Source organism: Scleropages formosus, chromosome 4, assembly GCF_900964775.1.
Source record: "Scleropages formosus chromosome 4, fSclFor1.1, whole genome shotgun sequence".
NCBI classification, from domain to species: Eukaryota; Metazoa; Chordata; class Actinopteri; order Osteoglossiformes; family Osteoglossidae; genus Scleropages; species Scleropages formosus.
Genome location: NC_041809.1, coordinates 33,395,626 through 33,422,094, shown reverse-complemented (window position 1 = coordinate 33,422,094; position 26,469 = coordinate 33,395,626). Strand labels below are relative to the sequence as shown.

Here is a 26,469-nt window from a genome sequence, read left to right as displayed (position 1 = left end):
AGCCTTTGGATCCAATGGCAGTAGCTCTAACCACTGCACTACCAGCTGTCCCCGTTAAGGGTCATGAAGTTTAACCATTAAGCGACCATGCTGAGAGGATACAGGCATACGCTGAGACCATTTCACGGAGTGTGTTCAGTGCGCTGTGTATGTCGAGCAAGACACAGCAGCGGATGTTGCTCCCGGTCAGTTTGATCACGTTAAAGAACTTCTGGTTGGATGCTAGGACAACCATCAACGGTCCTTGCCCTCAAATGGCTCACGTTCTTCATCTTGGATGGTGTTGCATACAGCCTGCTCTCCTATGATTGGGGTAAATAAATAGCTATAATAATTTTACAATTAAATTGGTCAGTAAGAGATTTGAAAAGCACGGTAAACAGTGTGATCATAGAGAAATATGTGTAGTTAAACGTAGGGAATTCTTTCTTGCCTCTAGCTGGGGTATATGCAATATGTACATTCTGTCAGACATGGGTGCTAAAGATGGTAGTAAGTTGCTTCATAGCATAATATCATCCTTATTAATGGGATTTTGATTAAAATTGGCTTTCCGTAGCCGCCAAAACATGCCTGACTCATGGCTGAGGAAGGCGTACTGCAGGGCAGAACAGCTAAACATGTGAAACACGAAGGGATTTTAACATCTCAGCCTGACAAAACCCCAACCTGTTGCAGGAGCTTGTTTGCAGGGAAAGCCATACATGTCAATTAAAATAAATGAGAAATAATTCTGCTACCTAATGTACAGCTTACTACCCTGCGTTGGATTTACAATCTCCTTTCTTGAATAATTAGTCTCCTCCGATGAACAGATTATTAATAATGAGTATTCAGCGTGGTGCCCAACCCCATTTGGAGCTTGTGCTAATATTTGGTGAGAGTGCGGCTAACTTTGGTGAACCGTTTGTAACGTCTCTCCTTTATGAGAGAAAATTGTTGATTTGAATATTGTGCCGGCCCAGCTGGGTCCATCAGAAGATGAATATGAATGTCTTCCCTAATGCATTATAATTATTAATTAGAACAATGTTATCTAATATTCTCTGATATCCACAACAAATTGCCTCGACAAATAAACACGCATCCAGTAAGGAGACTCATTAGAAGTCATTGTGAGGTAATGAGGTCTTTAGTGTACCAGAAATACATAAGTAATGCTTTTTTCCCCCTCTCTAGAGCTTTTTCCATTAGTATCCGCTATGTCCTAAAGTGCTTTGTAATTATATACATTTATTCCGCTTGAAGCACTTTTGAATTAGAAACAACCACGGAGCAGCAAAACCCCTACCTGACTTCACTTTTCCCCTGCGCTAAAACGATAATCCAGCACCGTGACTCATATTTTAGGCAACACTCAGTCCCTGTGCACTTTCTAGAGGTTCTGTTCGACTGACGATGGCCTGTTTCTCTGGAAATATGTCTCAAGCCAGTTTGTTCAGGGCGCGTCTCTCGGCTTTCTTCGCCTCCATCTTCATGCCATTGACAAACACTCCTCTTGATCATAATGCCATGTTATTATGTAGGGGCAACTGGTAGCGTAGTGGTTAGATCTCCTTCCTTTGGAGCAAAAACTTGCAGGTTTAATCCCCATCTCCAGCTGTAGTACCCTTGAGTATGGTACTTACCCTACTTGCCAAAGCATTCCCATGTATCTCCTCTACTCATTGCTCTCCACTGGCTTCCTATAGCTGCCCGGATCAAATTCAAGACCCTGGTTATTGTCTACAAATGCATCAATAGAACTGCTTTACAAGACTTGATTAGCTGCTACACCCCAGCCAGACCCCATCGCTCGTCTATTTCTGCTCGCTTGGTGATCTCGCTCACGAAAGCTAAAGCGCGGAGGTTCTCAGTTCTGGCTCCGTTGTGGTGGAATGACCTTCCCCTCTCACTCAGAACTGCTGAGACTCTGTCTACATTCAAGAAGGGTCTGAAAACTCACTTCGCCCAAGATCTCTCCAGCTCATGTATGGTGTAAATGTTCATGCACCGTAACTTCATGATCATCCTCAGATAAACCTTTACACAGCCGCTACTCTTGTATTGTATGTAAATGTTTGTGTACCTTTTTATTAAAAAAAAATGTAGGAAGGTGATCAGGATTCGTCAGTTCTGAGTTTTATGCACCTACTCGTGTGCTGAACATCGATGCTTCAGGTGGAAAGAAACAAACTAGGTTTACTCAAAAATCACAGGTCTGCAACTATGTCTCTTTCTCCTAATGTAATATACAAATTGTATTTTTGCTGAGATGTACATCACTTTGGAGAAAAGCATCTGCTAAATGAATGAATGTAAATGTAAATTAGTGCTGCTGTCTCACAGCACCTGGGTGGTGCGAGAGGACATGGGTTCGATCCCCACTCAGTCTGTGGAGTTTGCATGCGCTTCCCGTGTCTGCCTACCTCTTTCCACTGGGTGCTCTGGTTTCCTCCCACAGTCCAAAGACATGCTGTTCAGGTTCACACATAGTGTGTGAGTGACAGAGAGAGTGAGTGTGTCTTCCACTGATGTTTGGATGAGTGACCCAGTGTAAGTAGTGTATCTAGCAGTGTAAGTCACTGCGGTGAATAAGGTGTGTGGGCTGATAACACTACATAGAGTTCGTTGGAAGTCGCTTTGGAGAAAAGCGTCTGCTAAATAAATGAATGTAAAATATAAATTGTTCCGGTAACATTACCTGTCTCTATAGATGAGTAAATAATTGTAAGTACCTTAACATTGTAAGTCGCTTTGTAGAAAAGCATCAGCAAAATGAGTAAATGTAAAAATGTAGTTTGTGGAACATGAATGACAGACCTGCAGAGCTATAAAACTCAGCCTATTTTCTGATATGGTTCATAGGCAGATTCTGACTGTCTCCTATTAATGTAAGCAATTTATTACTCATTTTTTAATACATGGGCCACTGAGCGAAGGACATCTCGTGGCAAGACCCAAACCCATGGTCAGTCTCCCACAAGGAAGGCAGCCGTACTACCTGCAGGAGCACAGGTTCTAGGATCGCTCCGGTACGGACACACCAGAGAAATCAGCGCCGATACAGGCCATCAGAAAACACCCTTCAAATTCTTCGCCACTGTTCTTTTTTATCAATTGTTAATGTGTTGTGTATTGTAATCGGTGCCCCTCATGACAGCTGGACATTTCCCACAGCTCAGAGAGACTCTTGTGAACGTGGCCGAATTCCTCTGGCCGTGTTCTGCCACATGTTTACTGCAGCACTGCGCTCAACACTCTCAGATGCTCTAAGCTGTTCGACGAAGGTCCTTCCATAGCAGTTTCCCTCCTGGAGAAGCTTGTTTGGAGGAAGCTACATGACACAGTCCTGACAGAATAAAAAATAATGCTAAAACAGCCAGTGGTCTTACTTTGGATTTACTGTGATCAAGGGACAATGAGATTATTCAATTCTCTTCCTTGTTCTGTCTCTTTCCCATGATGTTTTTTTCTCACTATCGTAAGATTCCATCATTTCTTCACCTTTTGTCAGAAAAATGAGAAAAACTGTTGCTTTTTTTTTCTTCTTCTTGTATAACTGCCGTTGTACTTGCTTTGGTGCAGTCTCTCCTGCCTGCATTGATTTTTTCCAGCAAAATAAATTCATCTCTGGTCCTCATTAATCTTTAATCTTTTTTGCCCGACTTGTTTGATTTCCAAAGCAAATACTTCTCTCAGGTGATCCAGAGAGTTGCTGTTACTTTCAGTTCATATTAAATATTACCTTGTGCTTACTCACCTATGATCTTCATTTGCCTTTGTGACTGTGGACTGAGTACATGAATGAAAATAAACGCGATTGTTTTCATTTAGTGCTTTGGTTGTATCAAATGTTTACCTTTTATAAAACTAGAAATATAATGAACAAATGAAAACATAAATCTCAGTTGATTTTCCTTATTTATTCATTTAGCTGATGCCTTTCTCCAAAGCAACTTAAAATGTTAAGGTACCTACAATTATTTACCCATTTGTACAGTTGAATAATTTCTACAGGAGCAATTTTTGGGTAAGTACCTTACTTTAGGGTACTACAGTGAGAAATGAAATTTGAACTTATGACCTTTGGATCTAGAAGCAGCACCTCTAACCACTATGCTACCAGCCATCCTCTTTTGTTTAACTTTATAATTTCATACATGAGCACACAGACTTTTTATATTGTGTGTTTTTGAGTTGCAAACTTTCAAAGCTGTGGCCCTGTTAACCAAATGCCTTCGTCCCACTTAGTTGCACACTTTTAACTTGAGTGCTGGTTATCATGAAGATTGTGAATTGGTCAACAATGGGAGAGATAATTTTGGGAATGCGTTTTTATATTTATTTTCAGTCATTTTAAATTAGTTTTATTTTTCCTGTACCTCAAAATTATTTTAAAAAATGTAAAAGTCTTACAATGCATTGTATTTACTATAGCTGTGTCCAAGAGTTTTATATACTCATATTTGTAAATAAATAGAGATACACCTGCATTAAGCTTTTATTAGTTATGTAGATACGTTAATTGAAAGTGACCAGAAGCTGACAAACACAGAACATTTGGTCAGGAATCAGGATTTAATAGGGATGTATTATCATGTGTTTTCTATTATGGGGGGTTATAATAATGTGGTTTTATGTCAATATAAAATGTTTAAAAAGTGCTACATGGCATCTCTTTCAGAGTATACCGTATTTTATAGTTCCAGTATGTGAACCAGACCACCGCCATCATGTATAGGACAAGTGATTGTTGATAACGAATTGAGGGATGCAAGTCTTACAGGGTGTTTTTTATTTATTAGAGCTAACGTCCATCAAGCGTCTGGGTGAATCCTTTTGATGCCAAGTTATTCAGCTATTCATAGTTGTGCAGAGCGAATACTCCCACTCGAAAGGTCAGCTGAGTATTTATATCAGTCTGCCGAGCAGCAATCTGACACAAACACACACACCTCTTTTTTCACACTTGAACCAACAAATGAAGCCCTTCTTGACAGACATAATGTATAAGTCATACAATGTTACAGAAAAACATGTGAAAGTCATTCCGTTTTCTTCCGCCCGGTTCAGCGGCAAAATATTAAATACAAAATATCTGACCAAATAAAAGCTGAAGATAAAGTGAGTGATTAACTGTTATGGTTGTAGACAGCATAGAAATTAGGAAAATATATTTTTTTGGTTAATGTTCAGGAGGATTTCTGGAATTTTTATCCAGAAACAGGATACATTTTACGAATGAAAACGAGGCTTATCAATGAAAAAAAAAAAAATCACAGCAAGGGTGAAAATTAACTGATAATTGCTGGGAACCATTTGCCAAGTTGGATAAATGTGTTGAGTTGAAGTGGGATCTTGCCAATAGAAACAAAATTACTAAAAGGAGTCTTTCACTATGCACTCGAGGAGCAACTAATTTTTGAACGATTTCATCTGTCATTTCTCCTTCAGTTGTACAGGGGCCAAGCGAACGGTTTCTCTGATGATGATATCAGCAGCGACATTCACCCATTTGTCTGCGGTACCCTGTTCATCTGACACAGAACCTGAGTATATGGCAGTGTTTGGCAATATCACACTGTCAAAAGACTGTAGCAGCTCACACAGTCTGAACCGCTTGTCCTATACAGGGTTGCGGGGAGCCGGAGCCTAACCCGACAACACAGAGCGTAAGGCTGGAGGGGGAGGGGACACACCCAGGACGGGATGCCACTCCGTCAAAGGCACCCCAAGCGGGTTTCGAACCCCAGGCCCACCGGAGAGCAGGACTTGGGCCAACCCACTGCACCACCATGCCCCCCCCGTAGCAGCTCACTTGTGGAAATTATTTTTTACAGAAAAAATGTGATTTTTTTCAGTGTTACTTTTCTGGTGGAGAAGTTGTAACATTGCTCTAAAAGCTGTAACACTGTATGAAGGACGTGAGACATACTTAGACAACAATATTTTACAAATCTTAAAATGTATGTGAAATTTCACAACTGACCACCAGGAAGTTTCGCAAACTTCTCACAATGTCACACCTTGCATCTTGATGTGGGGTGAATGTGCTTCTGCTGTGTTTTTTTTCCTTCAACCAGTGGTAAGCTGCAATAAACCTTGTTGTGCCAAGTGAGAATCTCACATAATCCGATAAATTGTATAATATGGAAAAATCTCTATGCAGCTACTCATATAATATACACTGGTTCATATGATGGAAAGTGACAAAGTGGCTGTACGCTAAAATCACACATTTGCATTCAAATCTCCCCTTCCACCAAGGCACACTCTTTGCATTATCCTCTGAGATATACATCACTTTGGAGAAAAGCATTGGCTAAATGAACAAATGCATCGCTTTACTACATGCCACAAACTATACACAGCTACACCTCTTCCTCTCTAGAGAGCAAAAGAGCCCCTTAAATAGCCTCCTTTTCTTCTTATAGGAAGGACTGAACCATTTTTGCCAAAAAAGGGGTGTCAGGGATACAAAAAGGAACTTGGTAAAACACTGATCTACAAATGTTCAGTTACAATCAAGCACAAATACCATTTCATCAATACCATGCATCATATTCTGAAAATACAACCATTAATGACAACCACACACACACATTTTCAGAACCGCTTGTCCCATACAGGGTCACGGGGAACTGGAGCCCAACCCGGCAACTCAGGGCGTAAGGCCGGAGGGGGAGGGGACACACCCAGGACAGGACGCCAGTCCGTCGCAAGGCACCCCAAGCGGGACTCAAACCCCAGACCCACCGGAGAGCAGGACTGTGGTCCAACCCACTGCGCCACCGCACCCCCAACTTAATGACAACCAGTTAAGGACAAACTTCACCAGTAATTTGTTTTCCCCATTTCCATCCCATGGAACATGGACCAGCCTGGAACAGGCAGTATTTAAGGTCACAAAGTTTACTCTGGTCTTTTATCAGGCCTAAAAAAAAAAAAACAACAACAACAACAACAACAACACACTTGAGTAAGTGCTGGATTAAGGATTGGATTGTAATAGTTGCATCTTGTTTATGTTTGTTAGGTATCAGGTATATCTGTTGTGTACAAAGTGTTTGTTTAATGTTTGTTATTGAGTAAGATGTTGCTTTAAAAATTTGCTGGATGTGTGTTAAGATTGTGTGTGATGTTTAATAGTTGTAAGGTGTTTTTAATGTATAATGTGTTGTATTTAATGTGTGATTTTTTGTATGTGAGGTGAATGTGTTTTTGTTTAGAGATTAAATGTTGGTTGAATGGCATGTAGTAGAGGTTTGGATTTAATGTTTTATTTGAATTTATGGAAGTAAGGTGAATTCATTTTTCAAATGTTATATTCTGATGATGTAATTGAGAAATATTGGTATTGACTTTATGATGTGGGGTGGGTTTGACCAGTGTCCGCTGTGTGGCAGGTCTGGGGTTCAAGTCCCGCTTGGGGTGCCTTGCCATGGACTGGCATCCCATCCTGGGTGTGTCCCCTCCCACTTGGGACACTTGTAGACATTGGTTGGTATTGACTTAATCACAGATGTGTATTTCAGCTTTTAATAAAATCAATAAAGTTTGGGGGATGATGAAACACACACATCTATAGCGAACATAAAAGGGAAAGTTCAGTGTATGTGTTGAATATATTTATTTATTCATTTAACAGACACTTTTCTCCAAAGCGACTTCCAATGAACTCTACGTAGTGTTATCAGCCCACACACCTTATTCACCGCAGTGATTTACACTGCTAGATACACTACTTACAATGAGATTTTTATTTATATTGCATTTTGTTCAACATATTATATATTATACAGTATTTGTGTATGATAAAAAAAATCCCACCCACCCATTAAGTCAGCTTAACTGTACAACAAGTGGTTTTCTTCCTAACCCTCAACCGGGACAGTCCTGCTCTGTCACACACAGTATTATGAAATATCATAAGGAGAATGCAGTACAAATTCATGTGCAAATTCCACCCACTACTGACAAGCAGACTACACACTGTTGTCAACTTCAGTTATGATCTCGGTTAGTCTTTTTAGCAAATGCTCTGTATCGGAGTAGCATACAGTGAGGATGGTGGCCTTTGGTTGTGATGTTACCGGAAATGTAACTCAGCATTATGATGAAACTTTACAGGGAGTTCTTGGGTTTGCGTACGTGGGCACACACCGGAAGGAGGGGGTGAAATTATGCCAAAGTAGTTGTGTAATCAAACACTGGTTTGCATGTTATAATGATGATACAGGTTACGTGAAATTTGCCCCGAAAGTACTTTTTCCTGAAGCTGAATAGTCAAAGTAGAAATGCACTAAATAGGTAAACCGTTCAGTGGGATGTGATTTTTGGTTTTAAGCCCAGCACAGAGTGAAAACAGTGTACAAAAAAGGTTTCTTGGATTGTTGTGTGTATGCCAGTCCGGCAAGCTCATGGGCGGCACGGTGGCACAGCAAGTAGTGCTGTTGTCTCATAGCAGCTGGGTGGTGGGAGAGGACATAGGTTTGATCCCTGCTCAGTCTGTGTAGAGTTTGCATGTTCTCCCTGTGTCTGTGTGGGTTTCCTCTGCGTGCTCTGGTTTCCTCCCACACTCCAAAGACGTGCTGTTCGGGTTCCCGCCCCAGTGTCTGAGTGACACAGTGTGTTCCACTGATGTATGGATGAGTGACCCAGTGTAAGTAGTGTATCTAGCAGTGTAAGTCACTGCGGTGAATAAGGTGTGTGGGCTTTGGACAAAAGTGTCTGCTAAATAAATGTAACTCAAATCTTCCCACAGTAAATATATCAAAGTTGTTTTGCATTTAAACACAGCTGGTGTATCGCTTGGAACATCCTGTGGAGGCAAATGTGATTTTAAATTATTATAAACCTTTACTTAGCTGACACATTTCTTTACATTTTCTGGTGTTTGGAGATGAGCCCCACACATTAAGAACCCCTGGTTTAGACTGTTAAAAAAACCTTTAACTTTCTCTTAATGTTCTTTTTCTGGAAAGACTTAGCACTAAATCTCTGACTTTGAGGAGGTAAGCAAACAGCAGAGAAACAGAACATCAGCTCACATTACCCATCTGAGGTCACGGCAGGAAGTTCCAAGCCATCCTATGCAAAGAAGGTGGATGGTGCTCTTCAGATGTTGCTATAGATCCGGAACTATGTACCAGCACACTTTTTTTTTTTTTTTTTTTTTTTGCCAAAGTGCAAAACACCAGCAGTAAAACCATCAACAAGGAGATACCATGTGCCAGCTGTGTTTACCCCGCAGTCAGGATGATGTGGCACAGATGGAAGTTCTCTACCCTAGATGTGGATCTGCTGAAGAGATTCATCTCCCCCTCCTGCTAATATGCTCATAGCTTCCATTCCCTGTGGTGATCAATAATCAGACATCAAAGATGCTGAAAGGAGACGGTTTTTAAGAAAGTTCTAATCAGACCAGCATGTCCAGGTCTCACTGCCTGCGGATGGACTTGTATGCATTTTTTTATGTTCCTCTCATTCACTCACTTTCATGAATCACTTGTGAAGGTAGCAGTGGTTCAGAACCCATCCCAGAAGCGCAGGGCGGATGACAGTCCTTCCGTTTTATATCAGATGGGGGCAGCTGGTAGCGTAGTGGTTAGACCCCTTGAGTAAAGTACTTACCCTAAACTGCTCCGGTAAAATTACCCAGCTGTATAAAGGGGACAATAATTGTAAGCTTGTAACTAATAATTGTAACCCTGAGAGTGTAAATTATGTAATGGAAATCTCATTGTGATTTTGAGGGGTGGCACATGGGTTTCCCTTCCTGTGTTTCAGGTGAATTGGTGACCAAATTTTCCTCTCTCTCTCTCTCTGTGTGTGTGTGTGTGTGTGTGTGTGTGTGTGTGTGTGTGTGTGTGTGATTTCCTTGTGATGGTTGTCCAGTTCAGGGTGCACACTACCTAACTCCCGTGTGCTCACAACCCCCCGCACATGATAAGACATTGATGATGGATTATAATTCGTTTTACTGTCATTCTTTTCTTTATTTCGGTGTTCAGAATGTTTAGTGTCGGTTTGGTTTCCATGGTTATTGTGTACTTAGTATGTGAGCTTAAAAAAGTGCATAAAAAAGTGCACCTTTCTGCGGCTGTTCGAAAATTTAAATCTGTTCAGATATTTTTTTAATCCATGAAGATTCACTTGAGTGCAGAAACACTCTGCAAGTGACAAAAGATACGCTTCATTGCAGTTGTACAGAAACGTACTTATTTATTGAAAGGGTTGTAGGAAGGACCTGCTTCTGGAACCTTCTGAGCGCACATGCATTTTGAAAACATGTTGTTTTTGGCATGGGCTTCTTGCCATTTAAAAAAAAAATATTTTGTTGATGAGTCACCCGTAGCAAGGAGACTCTATTTTACCGTTTTATCGGACCTCCTGTGACCGATGCTTTTAAAAGTATCCGTGCCTTTTATTCAGAAGTCATTTCTTTTGCAACACTAAACTCCAGGTTTTTAACTGCAGTTAAAAGCATGACTCTCAGATTTTCATCAACAGGATGTTATTCTCAATCAGTTCAACAGCTGCACAATGAGAACATCATAATTGGCCAAAATGCAAGTTTGGATCAGATGATGGAATATTTTCTAGCTTGATTCCATCCTTCTGTATTTTGTCAGGAGCAGTAGGAAGCATAGTGGTCAGAGTGGCTGCCCTTCGGCTCAAAGGATCCAGGTTTGAGTCACACTTCTTCCAAGTGGGGAAACTCTTAGCAAAGTACGCTTGAACCAACAGATAATTTCAGTAATTTTAGACACTTTGTTAAATGATTTTTGTGCGTTAAGTGCATTGATTAATATTTCTTAACTTCGAAAGGGACCCATACAAATGTGTATTGACAAATCGACAGCAGGTAGTGTAAAAATTTGAGCTGCTGCCTTTGCACCCAAAAATTGTAGGTTTAACTCGCTGTGCTACTCTTGAGCAAGGTAATCAACATCAACAACCGCTTGTCCCGAGCAGAGGTCGCAACAAACCAGAGCCTATCCCAGAAACACAGGGCACAAGGCTGGAGGGGGTACACCCTGGACAGCACACCAGTCCATCACAAGTCACCCAAGCAGGACTTGAACCCCAAACCCATCACAAAGCAGGTACCAGCCAAACCTGCTACGTCACCACACCTTGAGCAAGGTATTTACCCTAAATTGCTCCATTCAAATTTCCACGCTGTATAAATGGGTAAATAATTGTAGGTAGATGAACACTGTAAATTGCCTTGCAGAGAAGTATCAGATAAATATGTAAATGAACAGATCATTAGGTACAGTACGGGTGAGATGAATGTTTATTCATTCTCGTTTTAAATTTGACAGCCTCATATAACAGGGCCCTGTACAATGAAAAATCACTGCAACAGCTTATATAAATAGCCTTCTTACGCACACTGGGCTTATTATTCAGTGCAATAGCATTTTATTAACTACATACTACGTCTTTCATGCTGCAAAGCATACGAACCCTGTGCTTCTTCCAAAAAACATAACGACATAGGCAGCTCTCTTGTGAGCTGTATTTCTTTGTGTCTTTGTTTGTGTCTTCCTGGGAACGATTCTGGACCTCTGCAACCCTCCATTGGACTAGCAGTTATTGATCATCGATGAACAAATAAAAATAAAACATTTAAAGACAGGCTGGAAGTAAATTTTTTTACAAATATAAAATGTGTTGGTGTCATCATTGTTGGGAATAATATTTTTTATTTTGATATTTGAAATAACTTTCGGTGACATGGTTTTTTATCCGGGATTTCAACAAGAGATAATAGTAATTTGATACCCTAACATCTGAATTTGCCTGAGTGTGACTTTATGGAGCAATTTAACCCTGTTATCTGAGGAATTGATATATAAAGGAAAAAGTTCTGCAAACCTGATAAACAGCTCCAGTGATTTTACAGCATTTGGCCATATTTACACTGATTAATAAAAATAAGCTGTACACATGGTGTAGTTCAGATGATGAGGTGAAATGTCATATTGCTCTGGCAGTCATCTTGAAAACGTACCAGATACGACACTGTTATTCTCAGCTCGGTGGGGGGAGTGCAGCGGGTGAGAAACCACTGTGTTCATGATACTTATTCACAAGTCCTGCGGTTTCCTTCCAAAGCTCCTAATCTGAAGTTTTTATTTTTGTAATATCTGCTACATGACAAGGAAATGAGAATCAACCACGTTGGCAAAGCTGCGTTCATTTGTAATATTTGAAAAATGTAGTACATAAAGGAAGAAATGACACTTCACCTGGAACTAGTTGTTCAAAATGCTTATTAATGTACGGTCTTCCCAGGAGAATGCAAAATAACCTAAAATATGTCATTTGTTGGTTGGATGTTTTTACTGGAGCACACAAAACAGAAGCTTTTGCCTCAGCAGTATAATAAGGAAAATTATAAATTATTTAAAATTCACAAGGATATGGGGGCAGGGAGAGCGTAACAGCTGCAATAAAGTCCTACTAAAAGTCATAATAGGTTTCATGAAAGAAACCAATGACTTAAAGGAGGAAGTAGAGCGTAAATTTAAATTGTGCCATATTCAGTCTCAACTTTTCTGGAATACCATAACTCAGCAGTTCAAATAATTTTACTGCGATCATTGCAGAGCATAATTATGTGCATGGAGTAATGTTTAAAAAACATTTTTTAACTTTACCATATTGTTGTGTGTGTCTCGCGGTGTAATTTAACACCTTTTTATGACCCTCCGGAGTGCTTCTTACTTCATAAAGGTCTGAGTTCTTATTTCTATTAAGGTTAAGCAATTAGAAAATAATAAGACATTAAATCAGAATCTATTTAAAACAGGCGTGAATCGTTGCCAGTAACACTACTTCTCAGAATAAATGTTCTGTAAATAAAACACATTTAATACTGGTGTAAGTAGTAGCCATGTACTAATTATGCTTTATGTAAATAACACCTACCATAAAAAAAAAAAACAGAAAATTATATGTGTCTATGGCTGTAAGATTTAAAGGCCCTGTGTAGAAACAAAGATGAAGCATATCAAAGCATCTGCTCTGTTCACAATGCACACAGACACATGGTGGTTCTAGCTAATTATATTTAATACATTTTTTATAACAAGAAATTAAACCATGAACCACACACACACACACACACACACACATCTTCAGAACCGCTTGTCCCATACGGGGTCGCGGGGAACCGGAGCCTACCCGGTAACACAGGGCGTAAGGCCGGAAGGGGAGGGGACACACCCAGGACGGGACGCCAGTCCGTCGCAAGGCACCCCAAGCGGGACTTGAACCCCAGACCCACCGGAAAGCATCTACAAACATCACCGCTTTTCTTTTTTCGTTAATATACATTTGGCCTTCCTTGAGAATTAAAATCAAAGGTGCAGTAAATGAAAGATCAGTTTCTAAGAAAAAAGACCTGATTTTTCTAGCATGATCTTATATATAGCCATAATTACCTTTCATCCACTCGTGAAGGAGCATACACTACATACAGTTCAGCTATTGGAGTCATGAAACATTGACACATTTCCTTTAATGTACTGATAAATGCTTTCAGTACAAACTGAGACAATCTATAAATTACTACCAATCCCGCTCCACTGATCTTATTTAAGAATTCTTTGCCTGAATAACCTCCGTCCCTAATAATAACATAGTGTCCTGCGTTTAAAGAAATCCGATTAATAAAACAAGCTGCTCCTTTGTTGGTGAATACATCAGAAGGACATTTTTGTTTTCAGCCAGATCTCTGTACTCCAGCACATTTCAATTTTGTTGAACAAGGCTTTGGAGCAACAGGAATTACATGATAAATGTTTGAATAAAAAGGTATATCTTCTCATTCTGGCTGTGGTTGTGTTGCTATCACCCTCCTCTGTACCTTTGATAACACAAGCTAAAGTCTGGGCTTTAGCAATAAAGATATCCTATGTGTTGCCTGGGGCAACAAGGAAAACATACAATTAGATACAAGAGCCAAGAACTAATTTGAAGGCTTTTGAAAGACCGTAATGAAGTGAGATTAATGAATAGCACAGAGGTGAGTTTTTCCAAGCTACGATGTGTCCTTGTGTAATACGCAAGCTGGTGAAGTTATATTAGGATGCTGGCACATAAGTTGTCAACACATTTATTTCTACACAGCCTATATTATTACTGCCATAAATAATACAGTTCACTGACAAGTAATATTTTGGCAAGGCGATTAGAGCGGGGGAAAGCATTCCGTCATAAGGTTATGGAATAAAGACCGGGCAATGCAAACGGCCATTCGTGTAATAAATGTGTTCCTGCGCATGGCACCCTACGTTTATACCATGTGATGTGTTGTCCAAAGAGCCTTTTCTTAAGAGACCAAAGAACATAGAGATGTTGTGAAAATCAATGTGACATGTGCAGGCTAATGCCTTTCTCTAGCTGTCTCTTTTAAATAGACACCCAAATGCCTGTGGGTTGGCCTGGCATCGTCTAATGAACTCGTCCGCATGGGAGGCCATGTTTGGCTTGTTTCTGCTGCACCCCCCCTTCCCCCTGGAGACCCCCTCCATAAAACAAGGGTACACTATCTCCATTACACCAGTCCATTTTTGGCAAAAAAAGAAATGTTCTATGTACGATTATCAGTATTTGTATGACTTTAAATGTATTGATTATGAAACGCAGAATTTTCCAGTTAAATTTTGACCATACTTTAGAAGATGGGAGCATCACTGCAGGCCACTTCTGAAAGCTCTTCTAGTCCTTGCTGACATCAGTGAGTTTTGTTTGAAGACCGGAATTTTTCATGGTGTTTATTCACAAATACTTTCTTCATGTTCTCTTTTGATAATGCGGTAATCCACGTACTGTCATTCTGAAACACACTCCACACCTACCTTGTCATCCGGTTAGAGTACCAGCATCTCTTTTATAAGCCTTATGCTGTCTTTAAAATTGTTTGAAGAGACTGAAAAATTGAATATGAGTCTGTGAAACAGCATAGCCTATTTATTTAGCATCATGTACTGTGCTTATTCTGCGTTGTTATTTGTTTAAAAGAGAGCGAGATGCAAACTGCGCAGAATTGAGTACTCATGAGTAAAATACGCCACCACGGGTTGACTACCGATGCATGAAGTGTTGATTAAAAACATTTTTTATTATCAGACAACTTTCTGCCAAACCCATGTTTAATGATTATTATCTAGTATTTACCTGACACATTTGTCCAAGATGACTTGCAATGCTACATACTCTACACTTACTCGGTACTACACGCACACAGAGTCTGAAACTGCTCGTCCCAAGGCTGGCGGAGGAGGGGACGCACCCAGGACGGGACGCCAGTCCATCGCAAGGCACCCCAAGTAGGACTCGAACCCCAGACCCACGGGAGAGCAGGACCCGGTCCAACCCACTGCACCACCGCACCCCCTGCACGCACACTACGGTCAATTTAAAATCATTTGTTCACCTGAAAAAACATGGTTTCGGATGGTGGGAATAAACCAGCGCAAAGACTCAGGGAATACGGAAACTCCGCACGCACTGATCTGGATTTGAACCCATGTCAGAAAGCAGAAGTACCCTAAAGCATCAGCACTAGGCCTATCTAGTGCATCACCAGTCCTGCCTCCACTCTGCTTTAGAGCTGAACATCTTCCACGAAGACACAAAGCTGGTGCCATTTCTCTGCCATCTTCTGCTTGTTCTTCTGGCAGCTCTGTTGCTGGGTCCATGAGCGCTACAAAAATTAAACTGCTGAGGTCAAGGTGGTTGGAGAAGGTACTAAAAGAAATTCATAGTTTCACAAATATCTTTACTGCAGATCTGAAAATAATTACAAATCCATAAACTGTGGAAAAGTTAACCATTCGTTGTCGGCGATGGCCTTTTCGTCAAAACATTCAGACACAAACTGAAGAACTCAATTGTTTCTTCTCATCCTTTGTTTTCATGCTTTTCTTCTTGACCAACATTTAAACGTGGATGTTGTTTGTTAATGTGTTATGTGTGGTGTTGCATATTTCTCAGTTTTTTTATGCTTATATTCCCTATTAAGTGCCCTGAGGGAAGTTGGTGGGAAGGATGAGGCGACTACCGGGGAATTTTCAAACAGTTCAAAGTACTCCAGCAACTCATTATCTGTGAATATTGACGCAAAATGAAAAACAGGGCCTTCTCCAGATAAGGTGGACGGTTGTTTGCGAGGGATATAGACCGACTCCTCTTTTTTTTTGTCCACTTCAGTTCATTTCCAGTTGCTTACGTGACACCAAACCCCAATTGCGTTCCAGTTCACAACATACAGTGGTGTTTCATGACTACTTGTGCTTAGTTCACGTTGAATGTGTGAAGAGGCCATGGTATGCAGTCGTGCTCATGTCGAGGACTTAAGTTTCTTTACCCCCTCCACGGTGTCTGTGGGCCGTCAGCTAAATGCTGTACGGAAATATGAACATCCTCCTCAATTTTATCTGCATAATAAGGCCTAACACCTGACAGACACCAGCTCTCATCTTATTTATTATCTCGCCTCCTTTACGCCACAGCGTTTTATAGGTGGGCAAAGTTTTTTTTTTTTTTTTTTTCCCGCGTCGTGACAAAGTCGAAGCAGCAGCGCCCGATGCCGTAGCTTCGAGTCGGGGAAGTGCAGGCGGAGCGGCCAGCCCGGGAGAGCGGGCGGAAAGAGCACACCCACTCGGCGCTCCGCGCTTCGTTAGCTCGCCTGCTAGCAGCGGCTGCTCGCGGGGTCTGCGAGTGCCTCGCGCCCGGCGTCCGCCTCAGGTACGGCGGCAGCGCGCGCAGCGGTGCAACGGGCACGTGACGCCATATCGTTAACTTTGCGCAGGAGACCCAGAGGCTCTTTTTTTCTTTGCGCGAGCCAATTGTCTTTAAGTTAGTGTACTTGTTTGTTGGGGCGTGTGCTGCAGAGTAAACAAAGCAGGCGTGAGAGACGTTTGCAAGTTTCCATGCGTGCAATAATGAAACGTTTTTTGGCGCAAGTCTGAAATGGCAGCAGCTGTTGCGTTCTTTTTTCGTAGTAGAAGTTCGTGTTAGAAAAACGACGAGACCGCCGAGTTGTGTTTTCCATACGTGCACTTTGTTTTGGATGTTTCAAATTGTTCAGAGGGGTTGTAATTGCTTTTTGCGTTTTGCTGCCAGTGGTCTGCAGGTCGCTCCTGGATCATCGTGCCACATTGACTTCTGCGACTGTCATCAACCCACACGCGAAATGACCCACTTTCGGAGCTAAAAGCAGGTAGGTTCGAGCGCGCTTTTTAAAGAAATAAGTGCTGTTTCAAAATGTCGTCATAGAAATAGTGCTTCTGTGCCGTGTGTGGCGCACGAAAGCTAGGAGTTCGGCGCCGCGTCAGTTTGAAGCGCTGCGTTTTCCGGTTTGCTTAACGAGCTGGACGTGATGGCGAGAGCGAGGCTCGGGGCGCGAGCCGCTCTTCTGAGGCGCGACCTGCCACGAAGGCAGTCACCTCTAGTCTGTGGTGGCGAGCCGGGCAACTCCGTTATGAATTTTTAATTCCATGTTTTTTGGTACGACTCCCACCGGTCTGTTCAAGTTCTTCTTGTGTATAATTTTTTTATATGCTCGCCTCCCGAAACGAAAAGCGCCTAAATTACAGCACCCCGCTGCTGTGCTGTGCAAAACTAACATCGACCTCTTCAGTCAGTGTATTTGAATGTATGTATATGTATATTTTTGTGTATTCAGTTATAGCCGTTAAACTCGAAATCGCCGGTTAGTTCACTTGACCAGCTGGCGATTGCTGCGGTAAAAAACTGTCGGTAACCAACAGGTTGAAGGCGGTCAGCACCAGCGCAACAGCAGAGTTGGCAACTGGAGTTTTTCACTCGTTTATGGATAATATTATGCCAAATATTTCGATTTTATATGCAAATATTATTGTCAATTTCGCCCAGTATAATAAAAAAAAAATGTTTATTCGAATCGCACAGGTAGGGAGCTTAGTTTGTCGGAAGGTGGAAGAGATGGACAAGACGGCGCCAGAACACACTGTTCACTCTTTTAATGGATAACTTTTTTTATCGGAGACATTCATTTACTTTTCAGAGCCTGTTATTTTGCTTTCATATGAGCAATAGAGATATTTAAATCCCCTCTACACTAGTCTATTGCTTTTACGTTTATTGCTTTTAGTGATGCTTTTCTTCAGCAACTTGCAATGTTAAACTGTTACTCGTTTTCCTCCAGTCAGTTAACCAGTGCTTAGTGTCCCTATTTATTATGTATTAAAATACTTATGAGAACAGTTGAGAATGCGTGTCTATATTCAGAATCTGAATTTTTCCCTTTTGGTATGTGTGTCAGAGGAGCGATGGACAGAGGAGGACTCGAGAGCAGCAGTGAGAAGAAAAAGAGCTTGGCCGCGCATCTTGGAGCGATGGTACGAGAAGGGTCTTTTCAGAACGATGTGCGCGGCAGCATGCCCGCTGCTTCAACCACGGAGGAGTCTCTCCTCGAATCCTGGATGCAGCCCGTGTCTGCAGAATTCTCCAATGGACACGGCAACGGCGACGCTCAGGAGGGGTGCGTCCACACAGCGTCGACCTCCGCGGGGCTGTGTGGGGCCAAGCCCAGTGGCCATGTGATGGGGAACAGCCTAAAACCACAGCAAGAGCAGCAGCACCGTGCCATGCGTTTCTTCGCCCATGGAGAAAGCTCTCCTCTTCTGGAGACAGACATCCCTGACCTGGACTGCTCTTCACCTGCCATGGACACCCTTATTGTTGGATCAGCTTCTGAAACTTTCAGTCTGAAAATTGAGGATTACACACCTATGGATGGGGAAGAGAACACCTTCAAGGCAGTGGGCAAGGACTCTGATATTAATGAGGGCCTCTTTGGTGAGAACACCATGGACCTTCTGCAGGACCTTGAACTGGCAGACAGCTTGTCAGAGTTGGATGATTTGTATGATGGGGATGAGGCTACACTTCTCTCCTCTTTGGCAGTGAGCGACCCTCTCCTTAGAAACGACAGCGCGCTCAGGGAGACCAAGGTGGCTACTGGCAGCGGTGTAAACATGAATGGCAGAGGTCAGCGGCTGTCAGAGCCGGGGTGTTCTCCATCAGCTGTCAAAATGGAGGAAGGTGGCTATCTTCAGCTGTGCACCCCGGGGGTGATCAAGCAGGAGAACCAGCACAGGGGTTACTGCCATATGCCTGGATTGGAGGGTCCCAGCCTTTTCAGGACCCCACTGTCATCATGTGCCGTCAGTACTGCAGTTGGACCCATCCACCAATTTCAAGCAAACTGCTCATCCACAGTCAGTCTGCAGCAGCTGGAGCAGAAGCCATTATTTACCTTGCTCCCCTCACTGACCTCTATAGATGATGGCTGGAACAGAAGCGCACAGTATGGCGATGCAACTGAGATGCAGAGAGGGACTGACAGCATCCATGCCCTGCCCACGTTCACTATGAACAGCATCAGGTAGGAAATGTCTACAAAATGTCAGTTGCTGTTTCTTATGTCTGGAGTTCAGTGTAAGGATGAGAGTCGGCATGTTGTTGAGAAATGTTTGGATTTTTGAGCACTTTCTCTCTTTTGTAGTTGCATTTTTTTTTTGGTCGTTATTTGAAATGCTTTTTGATACCCAAAATTGTGTGTGCAGTGTTGTGGGTGATTACATAAGATACAGTAAATGTTTGTGTTGCAGCAGTGTAGCATTTCTATTGCCCCCCCCCCAAAGGGTTAAACATTTTTATAGTCTTCCCAATTTTGAATAGTAGGATATTGGATTAATTTGCAAGTTTAAAAAAAACCTTTATGTTGCATTGTGAAACCACACCGATGACATTGTATGTTTACTTAGAGACCCTCTTTGCTTCCATGTGATGCATTATATTATGTGACTTATTGGCTGAAATGTATACCATAAACAATATGTGTCCACCATTTCTTTTGGACAACTTCACATCTAAACTTAGTATTTATTTTCAGTGCCATGTTAGCCTATAGGGTATGCAAATGTATACCATGCCTTTTTTTTGTGTGTGTGTGTGTGTGTGTGTGTGTGTGTGAATGTTTCTTAGACAATATATTTAAGATCCTTTTCCAAAACATCCTCAAAAGTCCGGTTCGGAATCGGGAGGAAATTAGGTATTTGCAGTTAAATGCATACTGATATTTAATATGGTAAAGGTAAACCAATTTCATTTCATCAGATATTTAGGGGGTTAATATTTTCTCATTTTTAACATTACATTTGACTTTTTAAACAATTTGATAAGTAGAGTACATAAGATGCTTATAGACTGGATTTGGTTTTTTAGAAATATTTAAATATCCTGAGCAATGTTTAATTAACCTTGATATTTGTTGTTTTTACTGTTTTTCCCCAGCGTCCTTGATAGAAATGTTGAGCCTTTTTGAGATGTTAATTTTAATTTCAGATTTTCAAAAGTATAAAAATTGAGTCTGTAGCTGGAGATGTATTGAATGTGTCATTTGTGGTGAGATAGCCCAGGAGACACAAACATTTGTTCACTAGCTGCATAAATTGGTAGAGGTGAGGGTAGAGGGTTTGCAGCTGAGGTGGGGGCAGACAAGCAATATGCTAATCTGATGTGTATACTAATTAGAGCACTGCTAATACAGTGTTTAACAGAAACAGACTGCCTTTTCACACTAGAGCTCACTCCAGGGTGCCCTTCACTCCTGTGAGAGTTAAGCTTCTATCATGGTATTTATGAATGAACTTAGTTTTACCAAACCACACAAAATGAATCTGTTGCTAGTTTTAGAAGTCCTTCACAACTGTGGTATCCTCCATATAGTTAATCAGGGCTTAACTCTGGTTATTTTTTTTTAAAGAGTGAAGGTTTAAAGCTCTAACTGAAAAATAAATGTTTGTACTCTGCAGGGTATTCTTCAATAAGCCTTTTAAAAGACTGTGGAGGACTGCCTGTGTCTCATTAATATTCTCCCCACTGTGTTTCTGGCAGGGTGGGAAGTGACTGCTAAGTGAGCCAGGAGGAACTCTAGTCACCAGTATTGGTACTCCAAGGAGGCATATTTTAGTGCCATTAATCCACTCATACTGTACATATGGAGGTTAATAAAGCAGTAAAGAACTGTCACTCAGGGCAGCATGCTAGCACAGCTGGTAGATATGTGAGGTGGTGTCTTACCTCTTGTAGACTGTGGATCTGGAGATGGGTTTGAATTCAGCTTAGGCTGTGTGGAGTTTGCATGTTCTGCCTGAGTTTGTATCAATTTCTTTGGGCTCTGTTTCCTTTCACAGAACAAAGACATGCATTTTCAGTAGATTTATGAGTATAAATTGCCTGTATTGTGCAACTGTTTCCGTTTCCCCTCTGATGGACTGGCATCCTCTTCAGACTATACCCTACATCACACCCTGTGCTTAGGGGATAGGCTGTGGACCACCACAAAACTGCACTGGACAAGCGGTTATTGATTATAAATTGGTGGAACAGTCACTGGGTGGTAATATTTTATGGATGTGTGTACTGTAAATTGTTTCCTTGGGAATAGTTTTGAATGGTACAGGCACTTTTAAGTAAAGGTCAGGTTCCCAGCCTTCTATAAGAAGGAAGCAATCCAGTGTCACATCTGTCATTTCAGTGCTTTTGCAGAAGAAACATGGTTATGCATGAGGACTAACCTGTGCCAAGAATTGGTGTCTTATGCTTTAATAAAATAAGAGAAAAGTAGGTGTTTTGTTTGCATCACTGAATAAGCAATTATGGGTAATATGATCTGTGAAGGCTTTAGTCTAGAATGAGGTAAAGGTTAAACACCCACCTTCTCAACATGAAATAAGTAGTGTGAGAGAAAAATGGCAAATTTAAGTAGAAATGATGGTATGCATTAAATGTACAACTGATGATCTATAACTGCTGAGAAGGCCCATTGTGCAATAAGCAGGATGTACCGAAACTTCACCCCAACTCTAAGGGGTAACTGACACTGGCTGATACTGAAAAACAAGCAAATAATGTTGGCAAGTTGAGAGATATGCTGAAGGGGTGTAGGGTGCTTGCTATATAATGCGCATAACTTAGTTTAGCCTGTAAGAAATTAGAAGCATGCACAAGTAGAGGACATGTTGATAATGCAGAAAGAAGGCCAATGAGAAATGTGATGTATGTAGCATAAGCTTTTGGAACTATATAATATGTTTGTATTGCATGCTCTGGGAGACTCCCTGGACACTGGCACAGGGGATTCTCCCTCCAGCTGGGGTGAAAAGTAAGATACTCTCTCCTGTCTTGGGTCCTTTGAGTTGTGTGTTGAATATATTCCACAGTAGATTAGATTTGCAGAACAATTGAAATGGCTTATATGTGAATTTAACAGCCATTTTTCATGTAAATCACAAGGGTATTTTTGAGATGTCTGTTCCTTTGTAGTGAATTCAGAGGTAGTCGCTGTACATAACCGTCACGCTATTTGGTCTATGAAATTGAACAATATCACTATGATGTAAAGTTTGTGAGCAAAAATTGCAAGATGTTGTTTTCATACTACAGTTTAAAATTTCATATTTATATTTCTATTCCTGCTTTAAGGCAGGAATGATGCTCATCATGATTTATTATTGGAAGTGTTGCATGCTATGCTGTACAATATTCTGAATGAATTTTCAAAGCTACTGTAGTTAATGGAAATGATATACATATATTCCTGTATGATCCTGTTTAAATCTTCAGATTATGTCAGGAGATCAGACCAAGTTCTGTGAAACTTTTATATAAATCTACATTTACAAAGTGCGTACCCAGAAATTGCTCCCGGAAAATTGCCCAGCAATATAAAAAGGTAAACAATTGTAAGTATCTTAACATTGCAAGTTGTTTTGGAGAAGTGTCAGCTAAACAAATAATTGTAAATATACTTAGATCATAATGAAACATGTCTGGTACAGGAGTAATCATGACAAAAAATAAAACCTGCTGTAAGTAGCTAATGTGCCTGAAATCGTAATCTGAAAAAAACATTACGTATCCTCAGCTGTGTAAGGCTTGAGATGCAGGCATTTGTGGCCAGAAGATTTGCATTAATTTATCTCAGTTTTTGTAAATATGTGTGCAGAAGCATTAGTTAAAACCTTTGGCTGCATGGATTGTTCTTCTAAAGAAGTAAAGATCTAACTTTCAGTGGCATTCTTTTTTAATTCCATGCAAATAACTTCTCAAACACGTCACAATTGCTTAGAGATACAATGTGTTTTAATCAATATAAAACAAATTACATTTGACTTGGACTGAAGTTCTCCCTTGTAAGTAAGCAGGATTTTTACTAATACTGTAGTTGATGTTACTGTTATAAAACAATACATTGTAAACTGTATTCTCCCCCCCACCATTTAGTCACATCTCAAGGCATGCGTGTCTGCCCATATACCTATCCCTGAATCAGGGCATTAGGCTGGAGGGTACATCCTGGATGGGGCACCAGTCCATTGCTGTATTTTGCTGACCTTAGTACTATTTTCAGTGTCCACAAGATGTTCAGGAGAATATTTGAAGGCATGAATGACTTTATAATAGTAGCAGTGGTGTACTGTAGGGTGTGGTGTCAGAATATGTTAGGGGACTGCTCTGTTTATCAGCGGTGAAAAGAACCTGCTCACTATAAATTAGATTTTCCCTATGCTCAGCAGTGCAAAAACTCAACGAGCTTCAGCTTTTTCTGTGGAAATACAAATATGATTAATATTATGCACTGGAGCACATTCTGAAAGACGTTTTGCTTTTTTGCCACAGCTGTTTGAAGAGTATTTGAAGAATTTTCTGGAAAGAATTGCCGTAAGTCAATTAATTTATGCCTGTCAAACTTTATTTTGTTACATTTTTTTTGTTTCATGTCTAAAACTAGTGGCAAAGACAGCTTGCCTGGGAGAAGTCGGGATGAAATTTGATAAAAGAAATCTTTGCTTTTTGGCAACATAAGGTTGCTAAATTATGTCTGCTTTAATCTTTGGCCTCTATTTATATAAGGCTGTTACTGGTGAGTTTGTTTTAAATTCTGAAGCCAAGAAATTCCCCTGCGCCGTTTTAAATTTGGCTATTAAATTGTTTGTGATGTCAGCTTTGTTTATGAAAATTCTCTGAGCTTTGCCATCTCTATAGCATAGCAAAAGTATGCAAGATAAATGCTTTCCTAAAGTAGTTCTGGGCATTAGTTTTACTGGACTTTCTTTTGTATGTAATAACTAGTGCAGGCACCTAATGTACTTTTCTATGTATGTAAACATGTAAAATTCAGTTTTAGCGTAATTGCATTCTATAATCCTTTGTGGAATCTGAGAAATATTTCAAAGGATTCAACTTTTTTTTTTTTTTTTGTTTCACATTTTCACTGTATTCATTCAGCATTCCTCCTCTTGATTAATATACCTTATTTTTATTTGAGCTATAGTTGTTTCAAAGACCAGATGTGCCCTATAGGAAGTCGTTCATGGGATACCAGGTGCTGAAAGCAAAGAGATGTGTAACAAAAAATGTAAAGGCATGTCATTAGCTGCTGTATTTTCAGTATACTACTACTGAATACTCCTACTAATACTACTTCAGATAATTATAAATTGAAAGAAAAGGGCACTTAATTGGTGCATAATGTAACCTTGAGTGACCAGATATTGGAATGACCAGACAGTCTGTTTTTTTTGTTTTCCAAAATTAAAAAAAGAAAAAAGCACTTTATTTGGTGAAACAAAAGCCAACTTGTTTAAATATCACTGAAGTATTTAAAGTGGTTTTAAAGCATACAACTCTAAATACAGAACAATTTAAAAAACTTCAGAATTTTAGGAAATCCTTATAGTCTATGGACCAACCTCCTCCCTGTAACAAAGGTTCAACACTTTTTTTTTTTTCCTCCTCCTGCTGTCATGTAAAATGATTAAAAATCACTTATGATGCATTGGAATGAGTGATTAACTGGACACCAATCCACCCCAATTTGGTTGGTCATACACAGATGAACTGTAAATATCATTATTACCTCTACTTAGGTCTTTCTAGTAAAATATTTTGAGACTAAAAGTAACTTTTCTCCTAAGGAGAGAAAGTTGTAGACTTGTATTATAGTTGGTGGTGTAGGAATGGCTTAAAGTATTTCCAAGTTTACATTCTGAGACCTCTCTTCTGAAAGGCCGAAAAAAAGTTTGTTCCTCTTCCACCACTTTTTAGATTCTACATTTGGGTATGTTTACTAATTAGTTTGACAATGCTGAAAGTAATTGGCATTTATTGATTCTGTCAAAATAGTGTTGAGCTCAGAGCTGTAGTGAAAACTACTCTGGTGGCAGCACTAGGATGCTGAGCTCTCCATTGATTTCAGTGTGTGAGTTATTCTTGGAGTTCTGCTGGAGTTTGTTGCCATGGAGAGCCTTTCAGCTCAGCCTCCTCCGTTTTCTGTACGTTAATGTCAAATAGCTTCTCTTCAGACTGCTTTGTTTTAAGTCCTTAAGGTATTACATGAAATCAAAGTCATGGACATGTCGCATTGACCATCTGTTTACTTGAATAGAAACAAACATGCATTAAATCCAGAGTTGTTTTAACACTATGTGATGAATGTTGATTTGGGTTTTTTTTTTTTTTTTTTGTATTTGCTCTGGAGAAAAAAAAAGATCAGAAAAATCATTTGTATGATCAGAACATTGAAATGTCAGTGATCCAGCAATTTAATTATGTGGTTTATCAGCCTGAAATGCTTTTTTTTTTTTTTTTTTTCCCCCTGTGGAAATGGAGGCTTGCAGGAAAGTTGTTCAAAGTACATTTGAAGCTGAAATGTTTTTATTTTTGTTCAATATTCTGTTACACATATTTTAATGTATTATGTTTAAGGTTGCCTAGGTTTCATATTTATTTGAAACACTTATGTCAAAATCTGCTTAAACTGGTTATTTAAACAATGCCTGCTGGTATACTTGTGAATCTAAGTCTCAAAAAAGAATTGACAGCTGCTGTTCTAACTTTTGCTTATAAAGCTTAAGGTGTGAAAGATTTGTGAAATGATGAAAAGTATTTATTTTTTTCAACTAAAGTCTAAAACAAACTAATAACATTGAGGACAAGGGAAAGGCAAAATATGATATAGACAGCAGCTTTCCAGTGTCCATGTTGTAGTTTTTAGTATCCGAATAAACAAAGTTACTGAAGTGTCTTGATATTTATGCTGTTTTGGAAGGACTTGGTGGTGAGACACAGCTGTTGCCAGTTTGTCACATAAGTCAGACTCTATCAAGGTTCTTAGCCGTTTTTTTTCTCCACATGTCCAAGTTAGCTATATCAAAGTTAAGTTTACCTGAATGAAATCTACTGTTGGTTCATGAAAGTGAATTATGTGAACCATGGTAACCCCATTATTCCTGCATGTTTGCTCATCTTGTGGTCCTATGTATAGGAATACATGGGGCATTGTCAGTTATCTTCATATTGAATGACTTCATGTTCTTTCCTCAGAATTTGTTAGCATATCAATTTCAAGAATAC

The 26,469-nt window shown here is 40.3% G+C and overlaps 1 protein-coding gene across 6 annotated transcripts in view; it reads left to right on the top strand.

The window, feature by feature from the left end:
• The first annotated feature begins 15,717 nt into the window (after positions 1-15,717).
• LOC108934405 (glucocorticoid receptor-like) overlaps positions 15,718-26,469 on the top strand; it is a 34,634-nt gene continuing 23,882 nt past the window's right edge. Inside the window, exons 1-3 of one of the 6 annotated variants that reach the window (XM_018752169.2) lie at positions 15,718-15,747; positions 17,128-17,224; positions 18,308-19,432. In XM_018752169.2, the coding sequence (XP_018607685.1) occupies positions 18,315-19,432 (1,118 nt within the window). In that variant the 5' untranslated portion in view covers positions 15,718-15,747; positions 17,128-17,224; positions 18,308-18,314. Of the gene's footprint in view, positions 15,748-16,501; positions 16,525-16,620; positions 16,750-16,793; positions 17,225-17,387; positions 17,660-18,307; positions 19,433-26,469 lie in introns of those variants that run through there. The other 5 variants (XM_029251176.1, XM_029251175.1, XM_018752168.2 and 2 more) reach the window with 5 other exon arrangements.